This window comes from Carassius carassius, chromosome 23 (genome assembly GCF_963082965.1).
Source record: "Carassius carassius chromosome 23, fCarCar2.1, whole genome shotgun sequence".
Classification (NCBI taxonomy): domain Eukaryota; kingdom Metazoa; phylum Chordata; class Actinopteri; order Cypriniformes; family Cyprinidae; genus Carassius; species Carassius carassius.
The window spans coordinates 24922651-24948117 of record NC_081777.1 but is presented as its reverse complement, the minus strand read 5'-3'; the positions used below and the strand labels follow the sequence as shown (position 1 = coordinate 24948117).

At 35.7% G+C, this 25467-nt stretch overlaps 1 protein-coding gene across 1 annotated transcript in view; it reads left to right on the top strand.

Annotated features, from left to right (window-relative positions):
* Positions 1-23: 23 nt before the first annotated feature.
* si:dkey-246g23.2 (solute carrier family 66 member 2) overlaps positions 24-25467 on the top strand; it is a 53536-nt gene continuing 28092 nt past the window's right edge. Inside the window, exons 1-3 of the mRNA XM_059506712.1 lie at positions 24-154; positions 5297-5539; positions 6951-7084. Of these exons, the coding sequence (XP_059362695.1) occupies positions 5340-5539; positions 6951-7084 (334 nt within the window). The 5' untranslated portion in view covers positions 24-154; positions 5297-5339. The remainder of the gene's footprint in view (positions 155-5296; positions 5540-6950; positions 7085-25467) is intronic.

Below are 25467 nucleotides of genomic sequence, written 5' to 3'. Positions count from 1 at the left end.
CCAATGAAAGCTACGCGGTCAAGCCCACATCTCCAAACTGCATCAGCCTGATTTAGACTAGATGATGGCTAGATGAGACAGCATGCTCATTAGTTTGTGTGTGTGTGCTGCTGCTGCTAATATAGTTGTCAAACAAGTCTTCGGCCGAAACAAGGTATGCTTAAACTTCCTAAGGTTTTTTTCACCCTTTTTTGCAGCAACTTTCTGTTATTTGAAGCGGTTTCGTTGCTGTAAAGTGAAACCTGCACCGCGAAACTCTACTGAATATGCATAAAGAGTTTTGAGTTTAGCATTTGAAGCGAAAAGCACCATGGTGTTCTTGTGCATTGCGTTTAACTGCTGATCGGAGAGATCTTGCACGCGCTACTGCATTAGTATTCACTTTGATGTATCAGGTTTGCTTGATATTGAACAAGACAGTCGATAAAATGTGCACACCCGGATTCATGTATCCACGAATGGTTTGTTCATATCCTTGTGGTATCGATATCCTGTTTATGAACGAATTGTTCTCTTGATTCTGATCTTTAAAAAAAAAAAAAAGTACCGGACGATGTCGCTCAAGAATAATACTGAAACAATAGGTTTTCTCGAATTAACCGAGTCGGTCGAAGTTATTCTTTTGTGCCTCGAAATGGTTCCTCTTTTCGTTTTGTCCGATTCGGTATGAACCTAGAAGTCATGATTGAAATTATACAACGTTTAAAGTAAATAGATGCCCAAGCCCTATAGGTCAAAAAGTTACTTTATTTACCAATAAGCTGAAATATTATCTAACAAAACGCTATATTTACGACTCGATTGTGGTAAAAAAAAAAAAAAAAACTTTCCGCATTGTGGTAAATACATTTTACTATTCAGTGGGACTTTAAATTCAAATCAACCCTATATTTAGGGTTCTAATTTACATTTAATGAATTGAATCATGGCTTCGACAAAATAGACGGAGTCACAAGACTAAAAAATCTTAGGCTACTACTTTAACTTGATTTAAAAATACAATAATGCATACATGTCTTTTATTAAAAAGCTTTATTTAGATCTTACTAAACATGACGTAAACGAACCACCGAATCATTATTTTAAACGAGCTGTTCAAAAGAGTCGATTCACTTAAATGATTCAGATTTCCCATCACTTTTAATCGTCTTGGTGGCAATTCACAGGGGCGCTGCACAAGATCCCGGGCCCTATGCATAGGCAGTCCTAATGCCCCCCTATTCCAGACTTTTCAAGGGCCCTCTCTTACTTTGGGGCCCTGGTAATCAGTACTGGTTTTACCCCCAGTCCTACGCCCCTGGCCATTCACACGAGGCTTTGACATAAAACACTTATCGGAGTGCGACTGAATGGAATGTAAAAGAGTGAATTTATACAAGAAAATAAAAATTAAGCAATGCAGTGACAACCCCGTTCTTTGTAAACCAATTCTTAGGATTTTCCTGCTGTCCAAATTTGCTGCTGGATATACAGCTTCTAAAGATCATAACTCTATGACGTGCACACACAGCATTATGAAGTGCCTCGGCAATACCAAACGTATTTTATGTCCATGTTTGCCATTCCAGATAAATGATAGTCTTTTTACGTCCAGCAAAGCTAAATCTCTTTACAGTAGGTGTGGATCTAGACATCTGTTCATGTAGGAGACAAAAACGAGAGAGAGAGCGAGAGAGAGAGAGAGAGGTGGAGACATGTCAGAAGAGCCCAACCCCCTATGGAATGCAGAAGTTATGCAACACCTCTATGTACAGTACAGTAGCACTTCTCAGAAAGCATACTTCATTCCTAGACCTCCACTATACAGGTCACGAGCAATGCTCAAGTACTTGGTTTCAGTTGACTTCATGGGGTTAGGAAGCATTCCTTAATAATCTGGTCACTTAAATCCACAAAATCTCCTTTAAAATGTTGTAGGACTCTTAGACTTTTTATTATATATATATGTTTTTAAATATATATAAAATAAACTTTTCAAACAAATTTCACATAAAAAACAAATTTGCAATTAAGCCATAACTTTTTTTATGCATGCATTTTATGGCTTAGTTTTTTATGTGAAATTTGTTTGAAAAATTCTTCTAACTGGCTAACAGAGTTTTGTTGCAAGTGTCTTGTGATGGTCTTGGTAACATCATCAAGAATCAGCTGAAAATTTATAAACAAATCTGGAATGTTTTGCCATCTATGCCATTTTTTGGTTTGAAGAAGAGCATTTCTCAATATAATTTCTGTAGTTTAATGTACCGTATGTTTAACGTTATGTTGTTGTTGTTTTTTTTAATCAATTAAAATTTTTAATGCAAATATAATTTAATTACATTTAAATAAAATATAAATTAAATGTTTCATATTGTTTTTTTTTTACTCATTTTTATTTACCATTTGTTTATAACTTGAACACTTGAGGATTTAATGAATAACTTTTAATCATAATTTATTTATCATAATACAATATTGTTTATGGATTTATGGCTGTCTTGGCATTTCTGATCATGATCTTCCAACTATTATTTTAATTTCCAACTATTGTTATTATTTTTTGCAAAGAAAACCTAAAGTTGTATGAAAAATAAATTATGTAAATAACGTTATAAATATTTAAATGTTTATAAATCTATATAAGTATTTTGATTAAAATACGCGATCGACAATCGGCCGGTTTTTGGTCTTTTTTCGGCCGATTTTTCCGGAAGTGTGCTCGCGTGCACAGACTACATTGTAATGGTTTGCTATCGCTATGTCATTTGTTTTGGAAGTATTTCGAAATCTGTGAGCAGGACACGGGCAGCCGATCAGCACTGGAAATCATAGACAGTAAAAGAAATGGACACAGCGACCCCATTGGAACTCAATTGAGACAAGTGAAGCCCATTTTTAGTGATTTTTAGCACTTCCGTTTCTGACGCGCAGACTCAAACTAAGCTTGATGACGTCAGCAACCTGTCTGACAGATGTAAATCTTCTAAGTGGCTGTGCGTGCAAACTGCCATCGTTAATCTTGCAGAGACGGCGAGCTTGAGCGGGGAGTTCTTTGGCGTGAGTGAGCGGGAGTAAGTATTCTGATTAATTATTTTGTATAGTATTTTAAAATGTAACGCCAGTACGCCATATTAAGTTAATTGCCTGCGAGCTTCTCCTCTTGTCTGTACGGTAATTTCTCTACTGTGCGACAGAGAGTCGAGTGGTTATGACGCAATCGTTAGCCTTTTTTTACAAAAACTGTTTCTACGGGGCCATAATGTAACATAGAAGGTAATGGAGCCCTTTATACATTGTCGTGTATCTTTAGAAATAAATAATGGACAAATGGAGTCTTTAAACGCCTCAGATGTAAAGTTATTCGCTGTCAAAGTGATGCCAAAATGAATGCAAAGTCAATGGGATGCTAACGCAAGTGAAGTTCTGCTACAAGATGGCAGCTCGCGGCCGACTTCAACTTCCGGACGACTTCCTTGCCGCCTGCTGGAAATGCAGAGCTTCATGTCTGAGGCACAGATAACAGGAAGTGAACAGCCGTTGTTGTACTGGCGCACAAATAAGAGCCCCTTTCCTGCGCACTGAAGCTGCGCGAGCGTATACTGTACCGGTCTGCACCCTGAACACGAGTAGACCGTGAAGAGATGTTCAGATCAACTTCTCACGTGCTGGATGAGAAACGAAACAGACTAAACTGTGACAAAACTGGAATGTTTTTTTTTGTAAAGTAGAACTTGCATATACATTTGAAAAGCCAGAAGTACACGTCAGATCTGCATTAGGATGATTATTTTTATTTTACCTTGAAATTACATAGAGTTAATTTGATTTAAAAATCTCCTGCTGTAGCACACTCAAAAAAGGTGTTTCATTCATCCAATTAAATTTTTTTAGGGTAATGATTCACATCTATATTTTTTTACTTGAGACAATAAATTTATTTTTCATTGGTTCAAGTAAAAAAAAATAGATGTGAATCATTACCCTAATTTTTTATTTTTTTTATTGGATGAATGAAATACTTTTTGCATCTTTGTTTTATTCGCACCAATATTATTTGATTTTAACATTTTGGAATAATGTATTTATATAGCATAGGCCTACTTTTATTTAGTCTCACTGGTAAAGACCTTTTTTTTTATTTAAAAGCAAATTTAAAAACTAAAAAAAATACTGAACGCTGATTAAGAAACATCTTATTGAATGTGTGTTGATTTTGTTGTTTGGATTGTAGAACTATGCAGTTATTGCCTTTAATTTCACATGGTTACAGTTAATCTTTTAATTTAAGGCCAGTTCACTGTAGTTTCAACACAATTCAAAAACAAAAGCTAAATGCTGATGTCTGTAACATCTATGTTTGTATTGAATGTAGGCTACTTACTGTGCAGTTACTGCCGTTAATTTCAGATGGTTACGGCTATTGTTTTCAATAGCCAAAAGCCAGTTATGCCTATTAAATACCAAATAAACATCTTGTTTATGCACACTTTCCTTCTTTCTTGTTTATTGCTTAAAGATAATTGAAAAAAAAATCGGGCATCGGCCAGTTTGCTTGTTAAAAAATCGGTATCGGAATCGGCCATGAAAAATCATGATCGTGCATCCCTACATTTTTTGTGTGTGTTTTGGGCCAGTGATGCTGTTGATCAAGTAGAAATCCGAATTAGTCAGAAAAAAAAAATTAAATGTAATGTTAGCATAATTACAAATTCTTGCATTGCAAGCCTTTTCTTGCATACTTAAAAGAACATTCACAACCTCAGGGAACACGTCTGTCCAAATACTTGTTGAATTGGGGAAATTATAATGCGAAGTAGCTCAAAACTATCTCTAAACTTCTCAGCAGTGTATTCTAGAACCTGTGACTCAGCCTCTTCTTTTGATGTGACGTTTGTCTGGTCAGAAACAAAAAGGAGCCTTATCTTTTGGTGCACAGTCCTCCTGTGAGCACAAACGTCCTGTTCTGCTGAGATACCGTCAGAATGGGTGGCAGCATGTAGACGACTCTTACTGTTCCTGACTACTGTGAAAATGGCCACTCATAGGATTTCATGTCCAGAAAGGCCCACATGAATCATTTACAAATGCGTTTATACTGTAGGGATTATTGTTCATGTGGGAGCTGTAAGGTTACTGGAGGTGGCACTGTTGCTTTTATTGCTATAAGGGTTTGTTGCAGCAATATACTTTATGCCGGTTTTATTAGTTTTAGCTTCTTTTAGCTAGCAGACAGCTAATTTAGTCTAACCTACATTGCACTGCACTTTCTATATTTGTGATCAAACTCAAAACTGTTCTAACCTTTTCTTGCCAGGGGATGGGAGTATAAAGACCAGTGGTTTGAGAAGGACTAAGTGATGGAGCAGGGGTCAGAGGAGAACATGGAGAGCTCATGGACTCTGCTCTCCTGGCTGGCATCTGGAGTGATGGTGTTTGGAGGTGCGGTTCCTTACATCCCCCAGTACCAGGAGATCCAGAGGACCAATAACACAGAGGGTTTCTCAACAAGAGTCTGTCTGGTGCTGCTCGTTGCTAATATACTTCGCATTTTCTTCTGGTGAGTGGAGCAGAGTTAATGTTACTGCAGCAGAGTTGATTGATTGGCTCAGCGGCCAATGTGGAAATCAAAGTGTAATAAACAAGGACAAATCAAAGTATATTTGTATGCATGTTCTAAAAAAAAAATCCACCCATTTATTTACTAAATGCATCTTGCTCATCTTATTGTAAGCAATTAATTCATGCATATGTCCCATTTTAAAAATGTTTTTTGACCTTGTAATTTTTAATCAATGTCATAACTCAATATTCCGGTAAACAACGCATGATATATGCCAGACTTCTCAAATAACTTTGTGCCATCCCAAAGAAGCACAAAGTCACTTTCACGGAATTTTAAAATAAATGTTCCCTCCTGGTGGAATGACCTTCCCAACTCAATCCTTAGCCTCTTCAATCTTTATTTGACCTTCTAACTCTGTCGCTCTCAATTCTCTAATCTTTTTCTATTCTATCTTTTCTTTTAATTTATTATACAATTAACAAAAGCAAAAAAGACAGTAGCTTGCTCTATTCTTTCTCTATTCTATCGGTTTTCTTTTTATTTATTATATTATTTTAAAAGCCCTTGCTATGTGTACAGAGACTTGTTATAGCACTTGTATATCATTGTTGATTTTGATTGCTTCCATTGTCCTCATTTGTAAGTCGCTTTGGATAAAAGCGACTGCTTAATGACTAAATGTAAATGTAGTAATTTAGTCCATGAAAACCCCGCCCCTTTTTACATTCACCTGCAAGTTGCATTCAGATCTGCCTCCAACCAGTTGAACCAAGCCCTGGCCTACTTTTGTTTTGTTTTTTTTATGACTTTCATTTTCATATGCGTCATAATGCGGAAGAAAAGATCTCTCTATGTCAGTTACATTGTGTCTTTAAAGTAATGGGTAATTCAGAAGAAATTATACAAACCTGCAGGCCATCCAAGATGCTGACGAGTTTTTCATCATCAGAACAGATTTTTAGAAATGTTGCTTTACATCACTTGCTCACCAATGAATCCTCTGCAGTGAATGGGTGCCGTCAAAATGAGAGTTCAAAGAGCTGATCAAAACATCATCATAATCCACATAGTAGATAGTCGTATTGTTTTATCCACATGTTTATTTTTGGGCAAACTATTCTTTTATCAACAAAGACAACTTTAATTAAGCAATTTATAGGTTATTTTCCCTTAAAAGTGTTAACATTTTCAGTTCAGTTCTTTCTAAATTAAATTTGTTTGAGTGTCTGAACCAGCCATAGCAACAATGGCTTAACCAATGGCGTGTTTGGGGTTGGGCCTGAGAGAACTGTTTGGGAAACCTGTATGAAAACAGTTGTTATTTTTGAAGTTCTGTTTGGTTTCTCTAGAGGCACAGCTTTTGCACTTTACCTTTTAATTAAGCATTTATTGTTTTGTTTTGCAGGATAGGCAAACAGTTTGAGCTGCCTTTGCTCCTGCAGAGTGTGGTGATGATTCTCACCATGTTGGCTATGCTACATTTGTGCTGTTCCATCCAGAGCAGTAACCGTGTCAGTACTAAACAGCACCACATCACAGGTAATCACATTAAACAGTCTGTGTCCAGTGGGAGTGTGAAATGCATTGCCTAAAAACTGTACTTTTTGAAGTTGAATATTGTTATCTCATGAAGTTTTAAAGTGTCCAATATTTTGAGGGAACATGTTAATACATAAATATTTGAAAGGTAGTCATAATCTATATGATGAAAGTACAAATTTGTAAAGTGCCAGTTTGAATGATTGCAATGGCCTTACAGTGTGCAAGTGTTATATTAACGCCTGAGGTCTTGTGAATGGTATATCAACTTCAGCATGTGAGAATATTACTAAACAGATATCACCTCCTTGTCTTCTGTCATGTAGATGGGATTAAAACCGCAGAAGTGTTACTCATTGCCCTGGGCGCTAGTCTAGTCCCATATTCATTTATAATGAAGATGTTAAGTGTCTGAGAATATTGGCGTCACATGGATCAGGGTGCAAACTGTGTGTAATTTCCTCTTCACTCTTCCACAGAATTGATTTATGATAAAGTTAGGCTCCAGTTGATTGGCTTTTTCTGGGTTTGCTTGGGAAAACTCAATCTGAAGTCATTTTTTATGAGAGCACTGTCTGAGAGGGAGCTTGGATGATAACATTTTGCTGTATTGTAATAATTAGAAAATTGAATGTGAAATCAGACATGGCCCTAATTTACCTGTCATGTTGATTGATTAAGCTGGAGGCTGCAGCTCGCTCTTACACTTTGTTATAAAGTTTCAGTGTGAACTGAACTGTAACTTGCGAACTAAATCAGTCAATTCTAACAGTGGAGAAAAAAAAAATCTTTTAATTTTTTATAAGAACTAGAGTTTTGACAGTTGTGGGGGAAATCATTGGGAAACATTTTTGAAACTTTTGGTGGAATTTATTTGGAAATAAATATCAGATAAGTAATTTGTTATTTCCTGTTTTTATATGGTATCATTTCATTATTATTGATCCAGAATAATTTAATTTTTACATTCCTACCCCTCAAACAATATTTAGGCGTAAATTTACGATTTATGGATTTTAAATGAACCGATTTATGCTAAATGATTTTAATAGTTTTAAATAATAAATATAAAAACGTGATTAATGAAATCACATAGATGCAAATATTAAACTATGCTGTGATGTTTTCGAGTGCAGACTTGAGTTTGAGTGCATTTATGACAAATATCAATCACTTTATTAGTTTAAACCTCTGTAATCCAAATGAGTCAAGTACATTTTTTATGCTATACATAAAATTTGTGCAATATACTTATAGTCATAATTAGTTTTTATAGGTGTCATAACACAATCTTTTTTCCAAAGTCCAAATTATAAATACCTAATATCCAAGTATTTATTCATATATTTTTGATTGAATTTACTGACTTGATTTTGTTCTTGTAAGGTGAAGAAAAGGATTCCTATATCAGTTAGCTTCTGTAAAGTGTTTCTTATTGAAAACTAACATTTGGATCACCTTGGATCAGCTCCCCCTAGTGTGCCTGCTAACAGCAGTTTGAGTGCTGAACATCCGGTTTGATAGAAGAACTGTGTGCGTCAGCAGTTTGCCTGCATGGCAGTTAAGGTGTCCGGTTACAGCAGGGACAGAAGGGAAGGGTGTGTGCTGGACCCAGAATAGCACGGACATTGGGTCCTCCCTCTAAAAGTTAGATGTCATGTGAGACCCTCTTTAATCACTGACTATACCGCTGGCTATGTGCAACCTACTGGACAGCCCACCTGTCCCTGCATACCTTCACACCCATACACACACACACACACACACACACACACAAGCGGTCAGGCTGCAAGAACAAATCTTCAATCTGTGCATTTTTAAATGTACATGCTCAGTGACCAATTAACGTATACGCTTTTGTATATGTGATGTATGATGTACCCTGACACCTTTCTATTGTCAGTTACAGGGAATATGTAAGGTCACATGTCACATGTAAAGCTTGGGTCTGTTTACTGCTGTGAGCTATGAATGATTTTGCATAGACTCACACTGATTGCCCTCAGGCTGTTCATTAGACTCCTACTGTTTTTGTCTTGACATGAATTTGTAGATATTGAGAGAGAAAGGGGTTATGGTGTGACCTTTAGAAGACTGAATTAAGGAAGCCAATGTCCCATATCGGATTCATTTTTTGTTTTAGAGTGTGCTTTAGATGCCAGTGTGCTTTGCCCTGGAGTTTGTGTCAGCTCTATTTCATACAGAATACTTTTCCTTCTAGTTGCCTTTTCAGAGTATATCTACACATATTTCAACAAAACTGGGTTGCAGCTTCACAATAATTAGCAGTTTTATTACTGTCATCATGAAAAAGCTACAATCAACCCACAGTTAGGATCTTTTTTTTTCTTTACAGAAGCCTTATGTTTACCAAGACTGGATTTATTTAATCAAAAATACAGTAAAATGTTGTAAATTATTCCAGTTTAAAATAACTGCTTTCTATTTTGATATATTTAAAATGTAATTTATGGCTGTTATGGCAAAGCTGAATTCTTACAGTCTTCAATGTCACATGATCTTTCAGAAATCATTCTAATATGCTGATTTAATGTTCAAGAAACCATTTTTATTAGAATTAATGCTGAAAACAATTGGTACATTTTAATATTTTGTGGAAGTCATTACACTTTTTAATAGAATGGAATTATTGTACGACTAGAAAGTAAAGGAACAGCATTATTTGACAGTTTATTTGACATTTTATTTAGGATTATAAATGTCTTTACTGTCACTTAATCTATTTGAAGAATGCACTGAATAAATTAACTGGATTAAAGTATTTAGGCCTAATATCACAACTTGAGTTATTAATTATTTAATTATAAATTATTTATTAATGTTTTTATCCAGGTTGATGTAGATCGAAGACATTTAGAGGATAATTTTATTAAATTAATGAGATATTAAAAATTAGAACAGCAGAGCCCTCTTGTGGAGACATGATGAATATAGCTTGAGGTTGGATGTACAGTGGCCTCAAAAATGATTTTAATAATAGTAATAACATGTATTTAATTAATTTGTGATTTACGTAGAGTTATTAAGAAACAGACTTGTGTGATTTTATGTTTGAAAATGTCACATGGTTTGTTATTTTGCAATGCTGAACGCAGTAAAACTCGTGTGTGTGTGTCACTCAAGCGTCTAAATACTTTTTGGGGTCACAGTAAATTAAACCAGGTCATTAAATATAGTGAAATGGTTGTCTGTGCATGCTCAGTGAGTTTCTTGTGGGCTGAGGAGTGGCAGGTGCCGTTATCTGTGCCTTGCAGAGCTGAATTTAGGTCACTCAGGTGTGGCCTCTTACTGGGGTCTCAGCTCTGGTACTCATTTCACTAACACCCTGGTGTGTGTCCAATTAAATCAAATTGTAATTTAATAAGTACATGGATCCAAGTGTTACCGTTTGGCCCATGATGCAATTGCATAAGGCAGGGATCAGTTGTATCCCAATATACGCGTTTCATTGTAATCGTGTGCGTTCATGTGTGCACACTTCAGCTTTGCAGCAGTGTGGATTGACTCATGTATGAAAAGCCCACCTGGAGCTCCCACTGTGTTGTGAATACTTGACATAATTGTTAGGTGATAGCTTCACACTTCAGCTGACACTTACATGAATTATTAAGGCTACATGGAATGTAACATAGATCCTTGGAAGACTCCTCGTCACCTCTTTCCCTCCCACTGAACGTTTTTTTTGATGTTGTTTTTTTTTTGGTTTTTTTTTTACATAGGCTTCTGTGCAAATATAGTATATAATGTTGAATTATGTGAAATATATAATATCAGACAGCAGGAATGAATCTGCTCATATTTCCATCTTCTTGCTTCAGGCATGCAACAAGTCCTGCATTCACTGTTAGACTTTTTATCGTATTTTTGCGGTAACTTACTGGCAGCACTATTGCCAGTAAGTTACTGTAAGTTCCCCTTTACAGTAGCTTACCTGTAAATGTGTTTTATGGTAAGATGCCCTTACCGCAATGTAATTTTACAGTAAGATGCTCTTACCGCGATTTCATTTTACAGTAAGATGCCCTTACCGCAATTTAATTTTACAGTAAGATGCCCTTACCGTGATTTCATTTTACAGTAAGATGCCCTTACCGTGATTTCATTTTACAGTATGATTCCCTTCCCTTCATTTTACAGTATATTAGTCATTTTATTGTAATTTATTTTATTTTAATAATAATAATATTTTAATATTTATATTTTACATTAATGCTATTGAATTTAACAAATTCCAAAAAAGTGACTTGAGTCCATGTACATCAACATATTGTTTATTGTGCTTTTTTGTCAAACAAAATATTTTATTATAAACAAATCATCTAATTAGAACAAAACTAAGTTACAAAACAAAACAAATAAAATAAAAAAAAATTCACAATCAAAAATACACTTCAAAACAGTTCCAAACTTCCACTCCTCCAATCACAGCAGATCACTGGTGTCAGGTGGCATCAATTCCTTTCTGCATATGGGAAGTAGAGAGAGAAACCGGGAGAAAGGGGAAAATAAATAAATAAAGAAAACAAAACAATTACATCCTTGGAGTAACACACTCACACAGCAAGTTCTACAGATTGTAGCACCAGCACCAGATTTGGTAGCACCGCACATGTGATATGAATTTTACATGTTTTGTCTCTAAGAAATGAACAGGTCCCCATTGACTTCCATAGTATTTAATTTTTTCATACCATAGAATTCAAAGGACTATTTGGTTACCAATATTGTTCAAAATATGATCTTTTATGTTCAACAGAATAAATAAATTCATTCAGGTTTGGAACAACATAAGAGTGAGTAAATTACATATTTTTTATTTCTTTAAAGCTTTCTCTTCTTTTGGGCAAAGGAATTACACGATTCTCGTAAAATTTGGAAAGATTGTCGAGTTTTTTAAATGCACATAATAGACAATAAGTAAGTGTACACTATACAACTATTGCTTTACATTTTCCTATATTAAAAATAGCAGAACTGTGATCATTTCACCTAATTATCATTCTCACATTTCTCAATCTGTCTCCACCTTTCACTTTAAAAGGTTATATTATTTGCTTTTCTATTGGTGTGTAGTTCACAGTTATCTTTTTACCTTGATTTAATTTCTTAACAGAGCTTTTTCTTTAAATATTACTTGTACTTCTACTTATGGAGATTTTGTAGTCCACTGCCACCTATTATCCCAAGAGTGCCAGTCGAATCAACAAGTCCACTTGTCCAGAGCACTTACTACTGTGTAGAGGTTTGGGGGGATAGTAAAGCTATCGGGTCAAGAGTAGTGAGTGATTCTCTTTGTCTTTTGTTGTTTGATTGCAATGGCAAACAGCATCAGTATACTGTATATAGGCTACTGTTACTTTAAGACAGAATGCACAGATCCAAAATAATTACTTACATGCATCCAATTTTTTCCCTATTATTTACGTTCACTTAAGACATGATTGTGGACTATTCAATTTCTGGGCTTACGTGAATACTATTCAGGTCATGCATTTTGACACATACATATGTGTATTTGATCTGTAAAAGCACAGAACTGAAATGGGTGCTCGAATGTTGACAGACTGTGTGCTCACTCTTCGAATGAGTGTGCACAAAGTGCTGCCTGTCAGTATGCAAGTGCTAAATTGAGATATCTTGCATGGTTTATTCCAATTTTAATAACTTACATTTTTGCATTTTGCCTTTTTCTCATTTACCCACATTTCTTTATTGCTCAAATGCATCAGTAACTTTAAGCAGTCATAACACGCAATGCATTGACATGGATTTAACATTTCAGAAAGCAACAAGTGCAAATAAAATGTTAATCTTCTCTGTGGTTGCATTTTAAGACCTTTGAAACCTGGATTTAAGACATTTTGACGCTGATTAAGGCCTTATCTTTTCATTAACAAATTTAAGACATTAAGACTTTTAAAGGATCCACAGGCATATGGAGCCAAAAAAGTCTCAATAAAGATAAATGCACACACTACATTCACATATGCACACATAGGATTCACAAATGCACACACAAAATTTAAAAAGCACAGAAGATTCACAAATGCATACAAAATTCAGAAATGCACACAAAATTCAGAAATACACACATAATTCAGAAATGCAAAAAACATTTACAAATGCGCTCAAGATTCACAAATGCACAGGACAAGATTTAGAAATATATTTCTGATGCACACACACATATATCTTGATTTACAAACTGCTTGCGGTCTGTGAACTTCACTGCATTTGTGTGTGAATTTTGAGACTCCCCTGACTTGGCTCAACACACAAATGCCTTTTTTTAAACAGGGAATGATCTGCAACCAATCCGATATCTCCCTTGTTTTAGCCAATCACAAGAATGCACCCCACGTGGGGGATTGTTTACTTTACAATCAGCGAACGACTCACTTTCCTCAGCGAACAACTCACTTTCCTTACGCAGCGAACGACTCACTTTCCTCAGCGAACGATTCACTTTCCTCACGCAGTGAACGACTCACTTTCCTCAGCGAACTACTCACTTACCTCACGCAGCCATCGACCCACTTTGCGCAGCCGGAGAGTCACTTTCCTCTCGCAGCGAACGACTCACTTACCTCACGCAGCCGGCGACCCACTTTGCGCAGCCGGACACCCACTTTGCGCAGCCGGACACCCACTTTGCGCAGCCGGACACCCACTTTGCGCAGCAGGAGACTCACTTTCCGCAGCCGGAGAGTCACTTTCCTCTCGCAGCGAACGACTCACTTTCCTCACGCAGCGAACGACTCACTTTCCTCACGCAGCGAACAACTCACTTTCCTCACGCAGAGAGCAACTCACTTTCCTCAGCGAACGATTCACTTTCCTCTCGCAGGGAACGACTCACTTTCCTCACGCAGCCGGAGACCCACTTTTCGCAGTCGGAGAGTCACTTTCCTCTCGCAGCGGACCACTGACTCTCTCTTCATGTAAGGACCGAATATTATAATTAAAGTGACTTCTATATTGCATCCAAAAGAATATTTAGATATATTTAAATATTCAAAAAGGTGTAATTTTTTTTTTACTTTCATTAAAATATTTCAATAAAATGAAATGATTGCTTATTGCAAATTTATGAATCCATGGTTAACTTTTTTTCTGCAGTCACTGGGCTATATGTATTGACACATTTTTAAATTTATATTTTGTAAAAAAATAATAAAAAATAAACCTGAATTGTAATCTAAACATCTGTATTTTCATACAATTTCATAAATAAGTAGGCTATAATATGCTGCACCACAGGCATATCGCGCTGTGTGAACGCGTTCATGTGATTGGCTTATAAGTAAACAATCCCCCGTGGAGTGCGTTCTTGTGATTGGCTAAAACAAGGGAGATATCTGATTGGTTGCAGATCTTTCCCTGTTTAAAAAAAGGCAGTGAAGTTCACAGACCGCAAGCAGTTTGTAAATCAAGATATATGTGTGTGTGCATCAGAAATACATTTCTGAATCTTGTTCTGTGCATTTGTGAATCTTGAGCGCATTTGTAAATGTTGTTTGCATTTCTGAATTTTGTATGCATTTGTGAATCTTCTGTGCTTTTTAAATTTTGTGTGTGCATTTGTAAATTTTGTGCGCATTTGTGTATCCTGTGTTTGTATTTATGAATCATGTGTGTACATGTATGAATCCTGTGTGTGCATATGTGAATGTAGTGTGTGCATTTATCTTTATTGAGACTCTTTTGGCTCCATACAGGCACCCTGAGTACAGTAGGGACAAATATTTAATGGAACTGCAAAGATTGTGTACTGGTGTTTGGTGTTTGACTGATTGTGGTGGCCTGTCTGGGCCAAATTTTTGTCCCAGTCCAGCCCTGCATTAGAAACTTACCTAATTTGCAGTCTTGGGAGTTGCTACCCGGGAGTTGGTGGCTGCAACTTTTCTCTGTACAGTTCCACCTGTCTTTCGGCTTTTACCGAATTTTGCAGTGCACTTTGTGCCCTCTTCAGGATTGATCCTGACAAAGAATCTAAAAACAAACACAGGTCTTAAATGTTCATATTAACACATACAGTAGTCATCTTTAAAAGCGGCCCTGTGCATTTATCAATTTTAATGACATGGAGGCAAAGAACCACCCAAAACGAAATGACCCTAAATCATTTAATGCACAGCTAGCCATGGATAATCCCGCTTATACCATGGTCATTTGCCAGCACTGACAACTTAAAACTGTTGTTGCTGTTTGCAGAAAGTTCGCAATATTTGACCGGAAGGGACAAATTGACCCAACAACTAATCAATTAATAAAACATTTTGGTTTCTTATAATTTGGCTTTGGCTGCATTGCATGCCATTTTATTTATATTATTCTGAAATGAACGAAATGACTCGAAAAAGATTCTTTAATTTTGCTGAAGGAGACTCAAATATCCGAGTCAGTAAAATGATCCAAACTTTCCACTACTACACAGCGGTGTTTCGTTTATGAATGAATCTGCGTTTTCAAACAAATCTAGTGAGTCAATGACCCATTCAAAAAGACAGTCGCTTGCTTTGTTCCTGAATAAATCTGCCTTTAAACAAACTGACTGAATGAATCATTCAGTGACAAAGACAGTGACTTGCTGTCCCCTACTGGCAGTTTTAGTTTAATTTTTAAAGTATTTTTTCAGTTATTTAAATCATTTAATATTTCTATATTCAAAACCTTCTATTTAAAACATTAATCTCATAACATATTGTTATCATAAATTTAAATGCATTCATGCCCCTTCTGAGCCTCATTAAAGTCCCAGTGAACAGAAAGTTGCAAACAACTTTTCTCCAGTGTTGTGAAGTATTTCCATGTGAAACGGAATATTAAATAGAGGGCAGGGTTTTACTTTATTTTTTATTAAATTTTTATTAAGGTTAAATAAATAAAAACATTACCTAAGTGCTCCTAAAAAGAAATGTAAGTGTAAAGCCCTAAGTTATGCATTACAATATGTTAATGCATCTGAACTGATCAAAACTTACTTACAAAGCCAAAAATCCTCAGTGCTTGTGGCTCTTAAAAGAGCCTTTGGGCTGTAGTTAGCTCCTGATGACACAGGGAAAAGAGAAAAAGAAGAAACATTATTTTTCGTCAATGATTCATGGGTAATGACTATATGAACATGTTAAATCACAGATCTGGGATCACTTACACAATCAGATGACAATCAACACTTAAAAAAGGGAGAAGAAAATCAGTTTTACCAATAATCAGCATAGAATATCTAAAATATTTTGCAATGAATATTTTTCAATTAATCTATTGGTCTGCCTTTACATTGCTTTAAAAGCGTTACTATTTTAACATGTCATATTTCTGTCACGTGCAGAGTGAATCGCACGGTGAACCAGACAGTTTGCAGCATTAAATTGGCTGTCGGTCCAATAAACCTCTTACATCGTGTCTAGACTTTGTTGATGAGAGGATTTGCGAGCCTGCATAATTCGGCACTGAATTAAAATGGCGTTATGAGCAGTGAGTAGATTCTGACTAACTTGAACACCTTTGATAGGTCATTGCGTTCAAGAGACCAGACAACTAACGTTATGTCTGTGAATGGCTAAATTGATGCTCACCGCTGCAAAACGCGTTGTAAGATTAATTTGCCATTCACCAGAGAGTGAACACAAATAAGCACTAATATACACTGGAGCTGGAGCGCTTGCCAAATCTGTTGCGCCAATACATTATTTCAGTATCAATTGAGTGTGCTCTTGCTTGCGGTGGACTGGGGGAGAGAGACTGCGAGAGAGTGCGTTTGAGAATTCGCGCCAACGTTACTTTAAATAGCCTAACGTCACACACATTTAACGGCATTCATTTAAATGACGAGTAAAATATACCATAACTGGTCTTAAAAAATACGGAAAACCATTGTGAAAATACTACATTGGGTCCATCTAAAAGCAGTCAGTCAACTGTATGACATAATGGGATATGAAAGCGGCAGTTTTTGAGGAAAACTAAAAGTTCCTTCAGACTGTCCTGTTAATAATAGCCTATTAGATTGTATTATTTCCTTTCTTCATAAATTTAGCTATATTTAATTGATATTGGTAATGGTTTACGTTGTAAAAGTAACTTATAAAATAAATTTGTTAAGTAAAAAGTACTTACCTCAGAAAAACTCGCAGCTGGCTTCTAGTAGCGATCCACTCTGACAGACGTCAGTTTTGCGCGCACTCGACATGTCACACAAACATCAGTTTACATTCTGCCAGGTTGTTGCGCGGGTTTGCATGTGAGCAACAATTTAAAATTTGTGAGGTCTAAGCAAAGTTATTATTATTATTATTATTGTTGTTATTTAAATATCACCACACCTGTGCTCTTATACCTGGCATGAAAATAAAACAAAAAATGCCTAATTTGCCTGTATGGGAACCAGCTGTCGATTACTATTATTATTAGGGCCTGAGCACCGATGGTGAGAGGACCCTATTGTTTCTGCTCCGTTTATTATTATTATTATTATTATTATTATTGTTGTTGTTGTGGTTGTTGTTTTTTATTGGAGAAAATGCTACTATTAAAATTAACATCCAGTGTGTGAAATGAGAATAATTTTATGATTTTCATCTGCAGAACAAGACGGAAAAAACTATAAAACATTATCATATGACATTTTAATAGGCCTAAAACATTAATACAATATGCATATAGCCCTATGAGTAATACAAGTTGTGGACACAATGACAAAGGCAATTTGCATACAAAAAGGCATACAACTTAATTGTATGTATAGAAATCTGTCTTCTTCATTTACAGTAGCACTACTGCTTTTGCGTAAACAGTAAAGTACTGTAAATGACCATATACAGTAAGTTACTGTAAAATTCATACAAAATACCCACAATGCAGTGCATATTACAGTAGTTTACCGTAAATAATATAAATGGTATTTTACTGGGCTTTTTTGCGGTAAGTTACTGTAAAATTATGGCAAAGTCTAACAGTGTTGTTAATAATTGAATTTTTGCTACCCTAGCAACCAGAAACCCCATAGCAACGCCTTGGCAACCACATTCTTGCACTTTTAAATGCATTGCACCACTCACATTTTCACATTTTTAAAAGAGCTGTTTCCCCTTTCACTCTGCACATATCGGTCTCACTTTACTTTGAGTCAGGAGTTCATACAGCTCATCCATTAGTGCAGGAAAGCTCTTTAGTTCTATAGTGTCCGGCTGTGGCTGTGTCTGCTGGTTATTTGTGAGATGCTTTTATAAATTCATAAGTTCATCTTTGACCCTCAGTTCTGGAGTCGTCTCAGCAGGGGCTTCTCTCTCACTGAATCAGCAGTGGATTCTGACAGCTGGGTCCCCTCCCCGTCCCTCAATCACTCCATCCTTACTGGGCTCTGACAGAACGGTCAATGGCACGTAACAAGGTGAAAACTCTTATAGAGCTTGAAACAGTGCTGCAGGGTCATCATCTCGAAGCTCTTCCTTTTCGAGAGCTCTAAATCTCTTTCTCCTTCTGCATACTTTCATTTTCTTGCTGCCCTTTTGCTGCTCTTTCCCAAACCTGATCTCCATAATACCTTTGGCTCCTTCTCTATCCTTTGCCACTCTAGCTGGGTGAATCTTATAAAACCTGTGCTTAAAATTCATGAAAGGAATGTTGCAGTGGAAAGAAATATTGATGGCCTCATTTTCTTTATGCTAAATATTTTATACTTTTGATTTTGGGGTGGAATGTGACCCTAGACCTCTCTGCAAGACAGTTACCTCCTAAATTCTCCCTCTTTTCTCACTGTAGTTGGGACAGCTCTGGTGACAGTCCAGATGGATGATAGATGAGAGTGCTGGTTAGCCACCGCTTGCCCCCAGGGGCCTCAATTCCACACGTTGTCCGTCTCATTTCTATTATTAACAAGATTTCATTTAGACCCCACACTATAAAAAAAAATCCTGTGAAACTTATGAAAAATAAATAAAACGAGCAGATGTGGTTGCAAGCAATTCATCATTAAAAAAAAATCTTGCAACAATGTTTCTGGTATTACAGAATGGCATACTTATAACCGGATATTTTAATAAGGGATATAATGTTAATATACCAGGTTTTGAGGACTTTATCAATTGGTTCCTTTATGTATTTACAAATGGAAAGGACATAATTATAGCATTTTCAAATATTCTGAACTTCAATTTGACAAATGGTTAAAAAAAATAAATTAAACCTATTTTATAAATTGCAGGAAAGACACCAAACCAAATGACATTTAAAATAATGGAATATACATGAACTAAATAATGTAACAAAAAACATATTACTTGTATATTTACAAATTAATGTGATGTCTCACTAGTAGGGCTAGGATAAACTATTATTTTTTTAAACGATTAATCATAATAAATTATTTTTCGATGCATCAATTAATCTAACGTTTAATTTTTTCAGACCGATTCGATTTCGATTATCTCCCCATTAATTGACTACTAAAAATTTATACATGTTGATTTACATATCTGAATGAAAAAAACATGAAATCCTTAACATTGCAATATGTTTATTGCTCTTAAAATTACAAAATAAAAGACTGACTAAGAATGCATTACTTTGCACTTGTATAGAGATAGCATTCAATAAAACCTTGAAACCTTGAAAACACACAGCTTACTGAAACAAGCTTACTGAACACATAGAGCCTAGCTTACTGAAAAAAGTTCTTCTTTCAGATGAAAATAACAACAACTTGATGTCTAGCATTCAATAAAAAAGTTCACCCAAAATACTTTAGAGCAATTGAAAGAATACAGTAACCTATGTAAACTTTAGGGCTTTAAGCTAATACAGAGAGTGCTTTTCCAAAAAATAAAAATTAACAGTGGGAGCCAGCAGCCTGTCATGGAGAAAAAAAAAATCTCCGAATGCTCCACGTGAAACTTTGGCGTTCCGACCTTTTTCTATCGTGTCTAATGATTTTGGTTAATATGCACGAGGGAGAGAGAGAGCGAGAGAGCAAGACAGCGCTCGTGTAGTTTGAAGACTGTGAGTGCACGCGCGCAGCAGGGCTCTCTCTCGTACGCGCCCTGTCAGGCGCAGCACAGTCATTCTATTCTACATCACTCACCAATCAAATAAGGCTTTGACAGCCACCAAAAAAAAAAGATCAATGCAGAAAAACCCCTGGATTGGTTATATAACGTTGGACAGAATGTTGATCCGGCCATCGCGTATATTCAGCGCACATAAGGTAAACGTTTTGCAAACGTTTTTTAGAGAAATAAAAACAGGTCGACGAATCAATGCACATATTTTGCGTCGACGTATTTTTTGCGTCGACGTCATCGATGACCTCGACGCGTTGTCCCAGCCCTACTCACTAGGCATTTCTAGGAATGGCCTTGTACTGTATTTCAATGGTAGTTATTATTAAATAATATGGTAGTTTATACTTTTTACTTGTGAAAATATTTGATAATATTTTACAGTAAAATTCCATATAGTGTAGTGTTATTTAAATTTTTTCACCTTATAACTTAGTTAACAAATTAACTTTTTTTTTTTTTTTTTTTTTTACAGTTTTTAGATCCCTTTATTCAAAATAATAATAATAAGTTAATAGTTATAAATGTAAGTTTTAAGTTATAAGAGTTAATCAAATTAAAAACTTTCTTGATCCCATTTTATATTAGGTGGCCTTAACATAAAGAAAAGTACAATGTACCTGTTGTGTTCATATTGTAGGCCTATTACAAAACACTTGCTGCTATTGAGGTGGGATATGGGTAATGTTAGGGTGGTTTAAGGGTGGGTTAAGGTGTAAGCAATGGAGCAAGACTGTAATTATAATGTAATTACAAACGTATTACAGATGTAATTGCATGTATTTTTTAAATGATAAAATGTACAATGTAAAAGCATGTATGTACACTAAGATCCTTGTACCAAATAATTAATTTAAATGCAAGTACATAGTAGTTAAGGTCACTTAATATAAAGTGGGACCACTGTCTTTATTAGAATCCTCATTTTAACTTGGTATAATGCAGTTTAGTTGCTCCATAGTTAGCTGGAGGTTTCATCTGAGCTTTGTTCTCCCCTGATCATGCGTATCATAGTGTACTTTCTTGTTTCCATTCCCTCGCTGCCTAATTAAAAATGACCGGCATCAGATACAGCTCTCCGATGCCCACCCGGACACCGGAGTTGAGTTCTGCTTTACGGTTAGCACGGCTGCATATTTCTTCTAATGGATCCCCACTATTCTTCACTTCCTCCTATTGCTTTCTCCAGTGACCTCAGATTCATTCCTTTGATTGCACTCTCTCATTCTGTCTTGGACTCTTCTTCTTTATCTTCATCTCTCTCTTTTGGCTTGTCTGTTTCTCTCATTTCCTCACTTGCTTGCTTTTTCTCGTTTGCTCTGCTTTCTCTCTCTCAAGGCCCATTAAAACCAGATCTGTATCATCCATCAAACGCGTGCAGACAGTTTCCACCTATTTCATTAGGTAGGAGATAAAAGGTGCCCACTGCTCTGTGCTACACGGAGCTACCTGAGGAGAAGAGAACTTTTGTTTGTCTACTAAAAAGTTTTGATTGGTTTCTGTTTGTGAAAGCTGTTTCTGTTACAGACCAACTTCTTGTTTTGAGTGGTCATAGCCATTTCATATGGAAGATATCTGTTCTAGGTCAGCCGCATCTGTGTGCAGCTCCTTTGCTTTTACTTGAGTGAATTTTATCTATTATTTATTTTTAGCCAAATTAACACGTTGTTGGATTTGAATTCAATAGACGTATAGCATTGATAGTTAACGGTTGAATTTCCTGGGAAAATACATAACTATGAATTGTTACATTTAAGTGTACTTGATGTTGATCATCTAAACGAAGAGTCAAATAAACAAAAACACAACATTTTAAATGTTTTATCACATCTTTTTAAAAGCCATTATATTATGATCCTCCTTAGTGCCTTTTTGTCATTATAGTTTTAACACCAATTTTTATATTTCATAAATTGTTTCTATACATTTTTTACAATAAAAATAAATCAAGGTAAAGACCACGTGAACAAAATATGTTTTTGGTCATGCCATTTTATTAAAATATGCTAATAAGTGTGAAAATATGATTTAATTGTATTTAGGTGTTCCCAAAAAATAATTTCACTGCATAATATTTTATTACTTTATACAAAATTTTCATATTTAAGGCGAGATTTTAAGTTGAAGTATGTGTACATTTTTTAAGTGCATATTTACATTGTTAGTAGACATAAATAAAAGTGTAAAAATGAATTTTATGATTTTTTTAAAGCCCACACTGCCAAAAGTCCCCATGGTTTAAGAAAAATGCTTTCAACATCATTGTTGGATCTTTGAGGACTATTATACACGAAGTCATAAGCATCAAGTTAGTGTACATAATGACCTTTAACTCTCTTGACTTGTGGTGAGATGAAGAGGACCTTAAAGCATCAACATTAAATATGAATGACACACGGAAAGCAAGAGGGGTTTGCTGAAATGTGCAGGTGTGTTTATGTCTGTTTGGCATGGCTGTGTAGTTCTGTCCTATCCCATTTCTTTTTGAGTCTAGTGTGACAAAAAGCTGACAGTGAGGGGATCGCAGCTCCTACAGGCTGCACTGCAGCATACTGTATATTCATTCAGAGAGATGCTCAAACTAAATAATTCAATCAAGTCCTGTGGCTATACATCCTGCTTTTTATTACACCGCTCTCTTGAATATTTGAGCCGTGGCATTGAGCGGTCAGATATTTTTGACTAATGGCTGTTAAGATGTATATCGCTGTTGCCCGTGGCAGTTTGCCAGTGCTACTTTCATATCGCTTTTATGACTTTGTAGTCAGTTTCTTTAAAGAGTAAAAGCAGTGCAAATTAAAATAGGTAATTAGTGTAAATATCAGACTTTGAGGGACTTGATTTGGTGATTTGACTCAAAAGAAATATGTAGGCCTACATACTTTTCAGCGAATGTAATTGCATTGTCTCAAATGACGATAAATTTAGATGAAATGACAGTGGTGGAGGTTTCATAGTTAACATTTTCTGTATTCTAAATGTACAAAATTATACTTTTTGCATAATTTGGTCAGTTTACAGAAAGTTTTGTTTAAATCACATTTTTCTTTATTTTTCTTAGTTGTCTTTGCACTTGTCTCATTCTCTCATGCATGCTCTTTACTGACAATGTTGTCTCCATGATAAACAAGTACACACATCTACACATCTATAACTGAGGAACAGCTATTTGTGTCACAATTGATTATGCATAATTTACATTCAGTAAAACGTTAAGACTTATAGTTAACTAAAGCTGAAGCTAAAATTTAAAACCAATTTTTACTTGTAATAAAACAAACGTTCATGTAAAATAAAATGTTAAAATAAATTATTTCAGCAAGTTGTCAAGGCAACCGTTTTTGTTACTAAATAAAAAATCATTAATTTATTTAATTATTAATAAAGTTAACATTTCTTAAAGGGATAGTTCACCCAAAAATCTAAATTATGTCATTAATAACTCACCCTCATGTCGTTCCAAACCCGTAAGACCTCAGTTTATCTTCGGAACACAGTTTAAGATATTTTAGATTTAGTCCGAGACCTCTCAGTCTCTCTATTGAAGCTGTGTGTACGGTCTACTGTCCATGTCCAGAAAGGTAAGAAAAACATCATCAAAGTAGTCCATGTGACATCAGAGGGTCAGTTAGAATTTTTTGAAGCATCGAAAATACATTTTGGTCCAAAAATAGCAAAAACTATGACTTTATTCAGCATTGTCTTCTCTTCCGTGTCTGATGTGAGAGAGTTTAAAATAAAGCAGTTTTATCATATCCGGTTCGCAAACTAATCATTCGATGTAACCAGATCTTCTTAAACCAGTTCACCAAATCGAACTGAATCGTTTACAACGGTTCACGTCTCCAATACGCATTAATCCACAAATGACTTAAGCTGTTAACTTTTTTAATGTGGCTGACACTCCCTCGGAGTTCAAACAAACCAATATCCCGGAGTAATTCATGTACTCAAATAGTACACTGACTGAACTGCTGTGAAGAGAGAACTGAAGATGAACACCGAGCCGAGCCAGATAATGACCGTTTCTGTCAGACGTGTCCGATTCAAGAACCGAGGAGCTGATGATACTGCGCATGTGTGATTCAGCGTGAAGCAGACTGACACACAGAGCGTCTGAACCGAACTGATTCTTTTGGTGATTGATTCTGAACTGATTCTGTGCTAGTGTTATGAGCGCGGGTAAACCGAAGGCTTGAATCAAGGGCAATCATCGCAAATGACGCCATTACGTCGAGCGCAAAAGAACCGGTGAACCGTTTTCTTCAACCGGTTTATTGAATCAAACTGTCCGAAAGAACTACTGGTGATCCGAAAACCAATGTAACCAGTTCTTGACTCATGAACAATTCAGTCTGTTGTTTGTTATCTGGCTCGGCTCGGTGTTCTTCTTCAGTTCTCTCTTCACAGCAGTTCAGTCAGTGTACTGTTTGAGTAAATGAATTACTCTGGGATATTGTTTTGTTTTAACTCAGAGGGAGTGTTAGCCATATTAAACAAGTTAACAGCTTAAGTCATTTGTGGATTAATGTGTATTGGAGACGTGAACCGTTGTAAACGATTCAGTTCAATTTGGTGAACTGGTTCAAAAAGATCTGGTTACATCGAATGATTAGTTTGCGATCCAGATATGATAAAACTGCTTTGTTTTGAACTCTCTCACAACAGACAAGGAAGAGAAGACAATGCTGAATAAAGTCGTAGTTTTTGGACCAAAATGTATTTTCGATGCTTCAAAATATTCTAACTGACCCTCTGATGTCACATGGACTACTTAGATGATGTTTTTCTTACCTTTCTGGACATGGACAGTAGACCGTACACACAGCTTCAATGGAGGGACTGAGAGCTCTCTGACTAAATCTAAAATATCTTAAACTGTGTTCCGAAGATGAAGGTCTTACGGGTTTGAAACATGAGGGTGAGTTATTAATGACATAATTTTGATTTTTGGGTGAACTATCCCTTTAAACCTAAAACTGAAAAAAGTAATACATTTAGAAACAACTAAGTTACTGACACTTTGAAATGAAAACGGAAAATGGAAAAATAAAAACAGATTTAAAATATTAAAAAAATAATAGTATAACACTGGCCTATTGATAACAATGTATAGGAATTAATTGCATGATTTCATCTGCTGTATTTAATGAAAAGCAAAAAGAATTTTCAAATTAAATTCTGAAGATTCCAAGACAAGATGTTTCCAAGACAGTTTTAATGTGACCTTCATATAACAAAGAAAAAGATGTTAATTTTATTAAAATCAAGTATTTTTGAAGAACCACACACTGATGGAGCAAC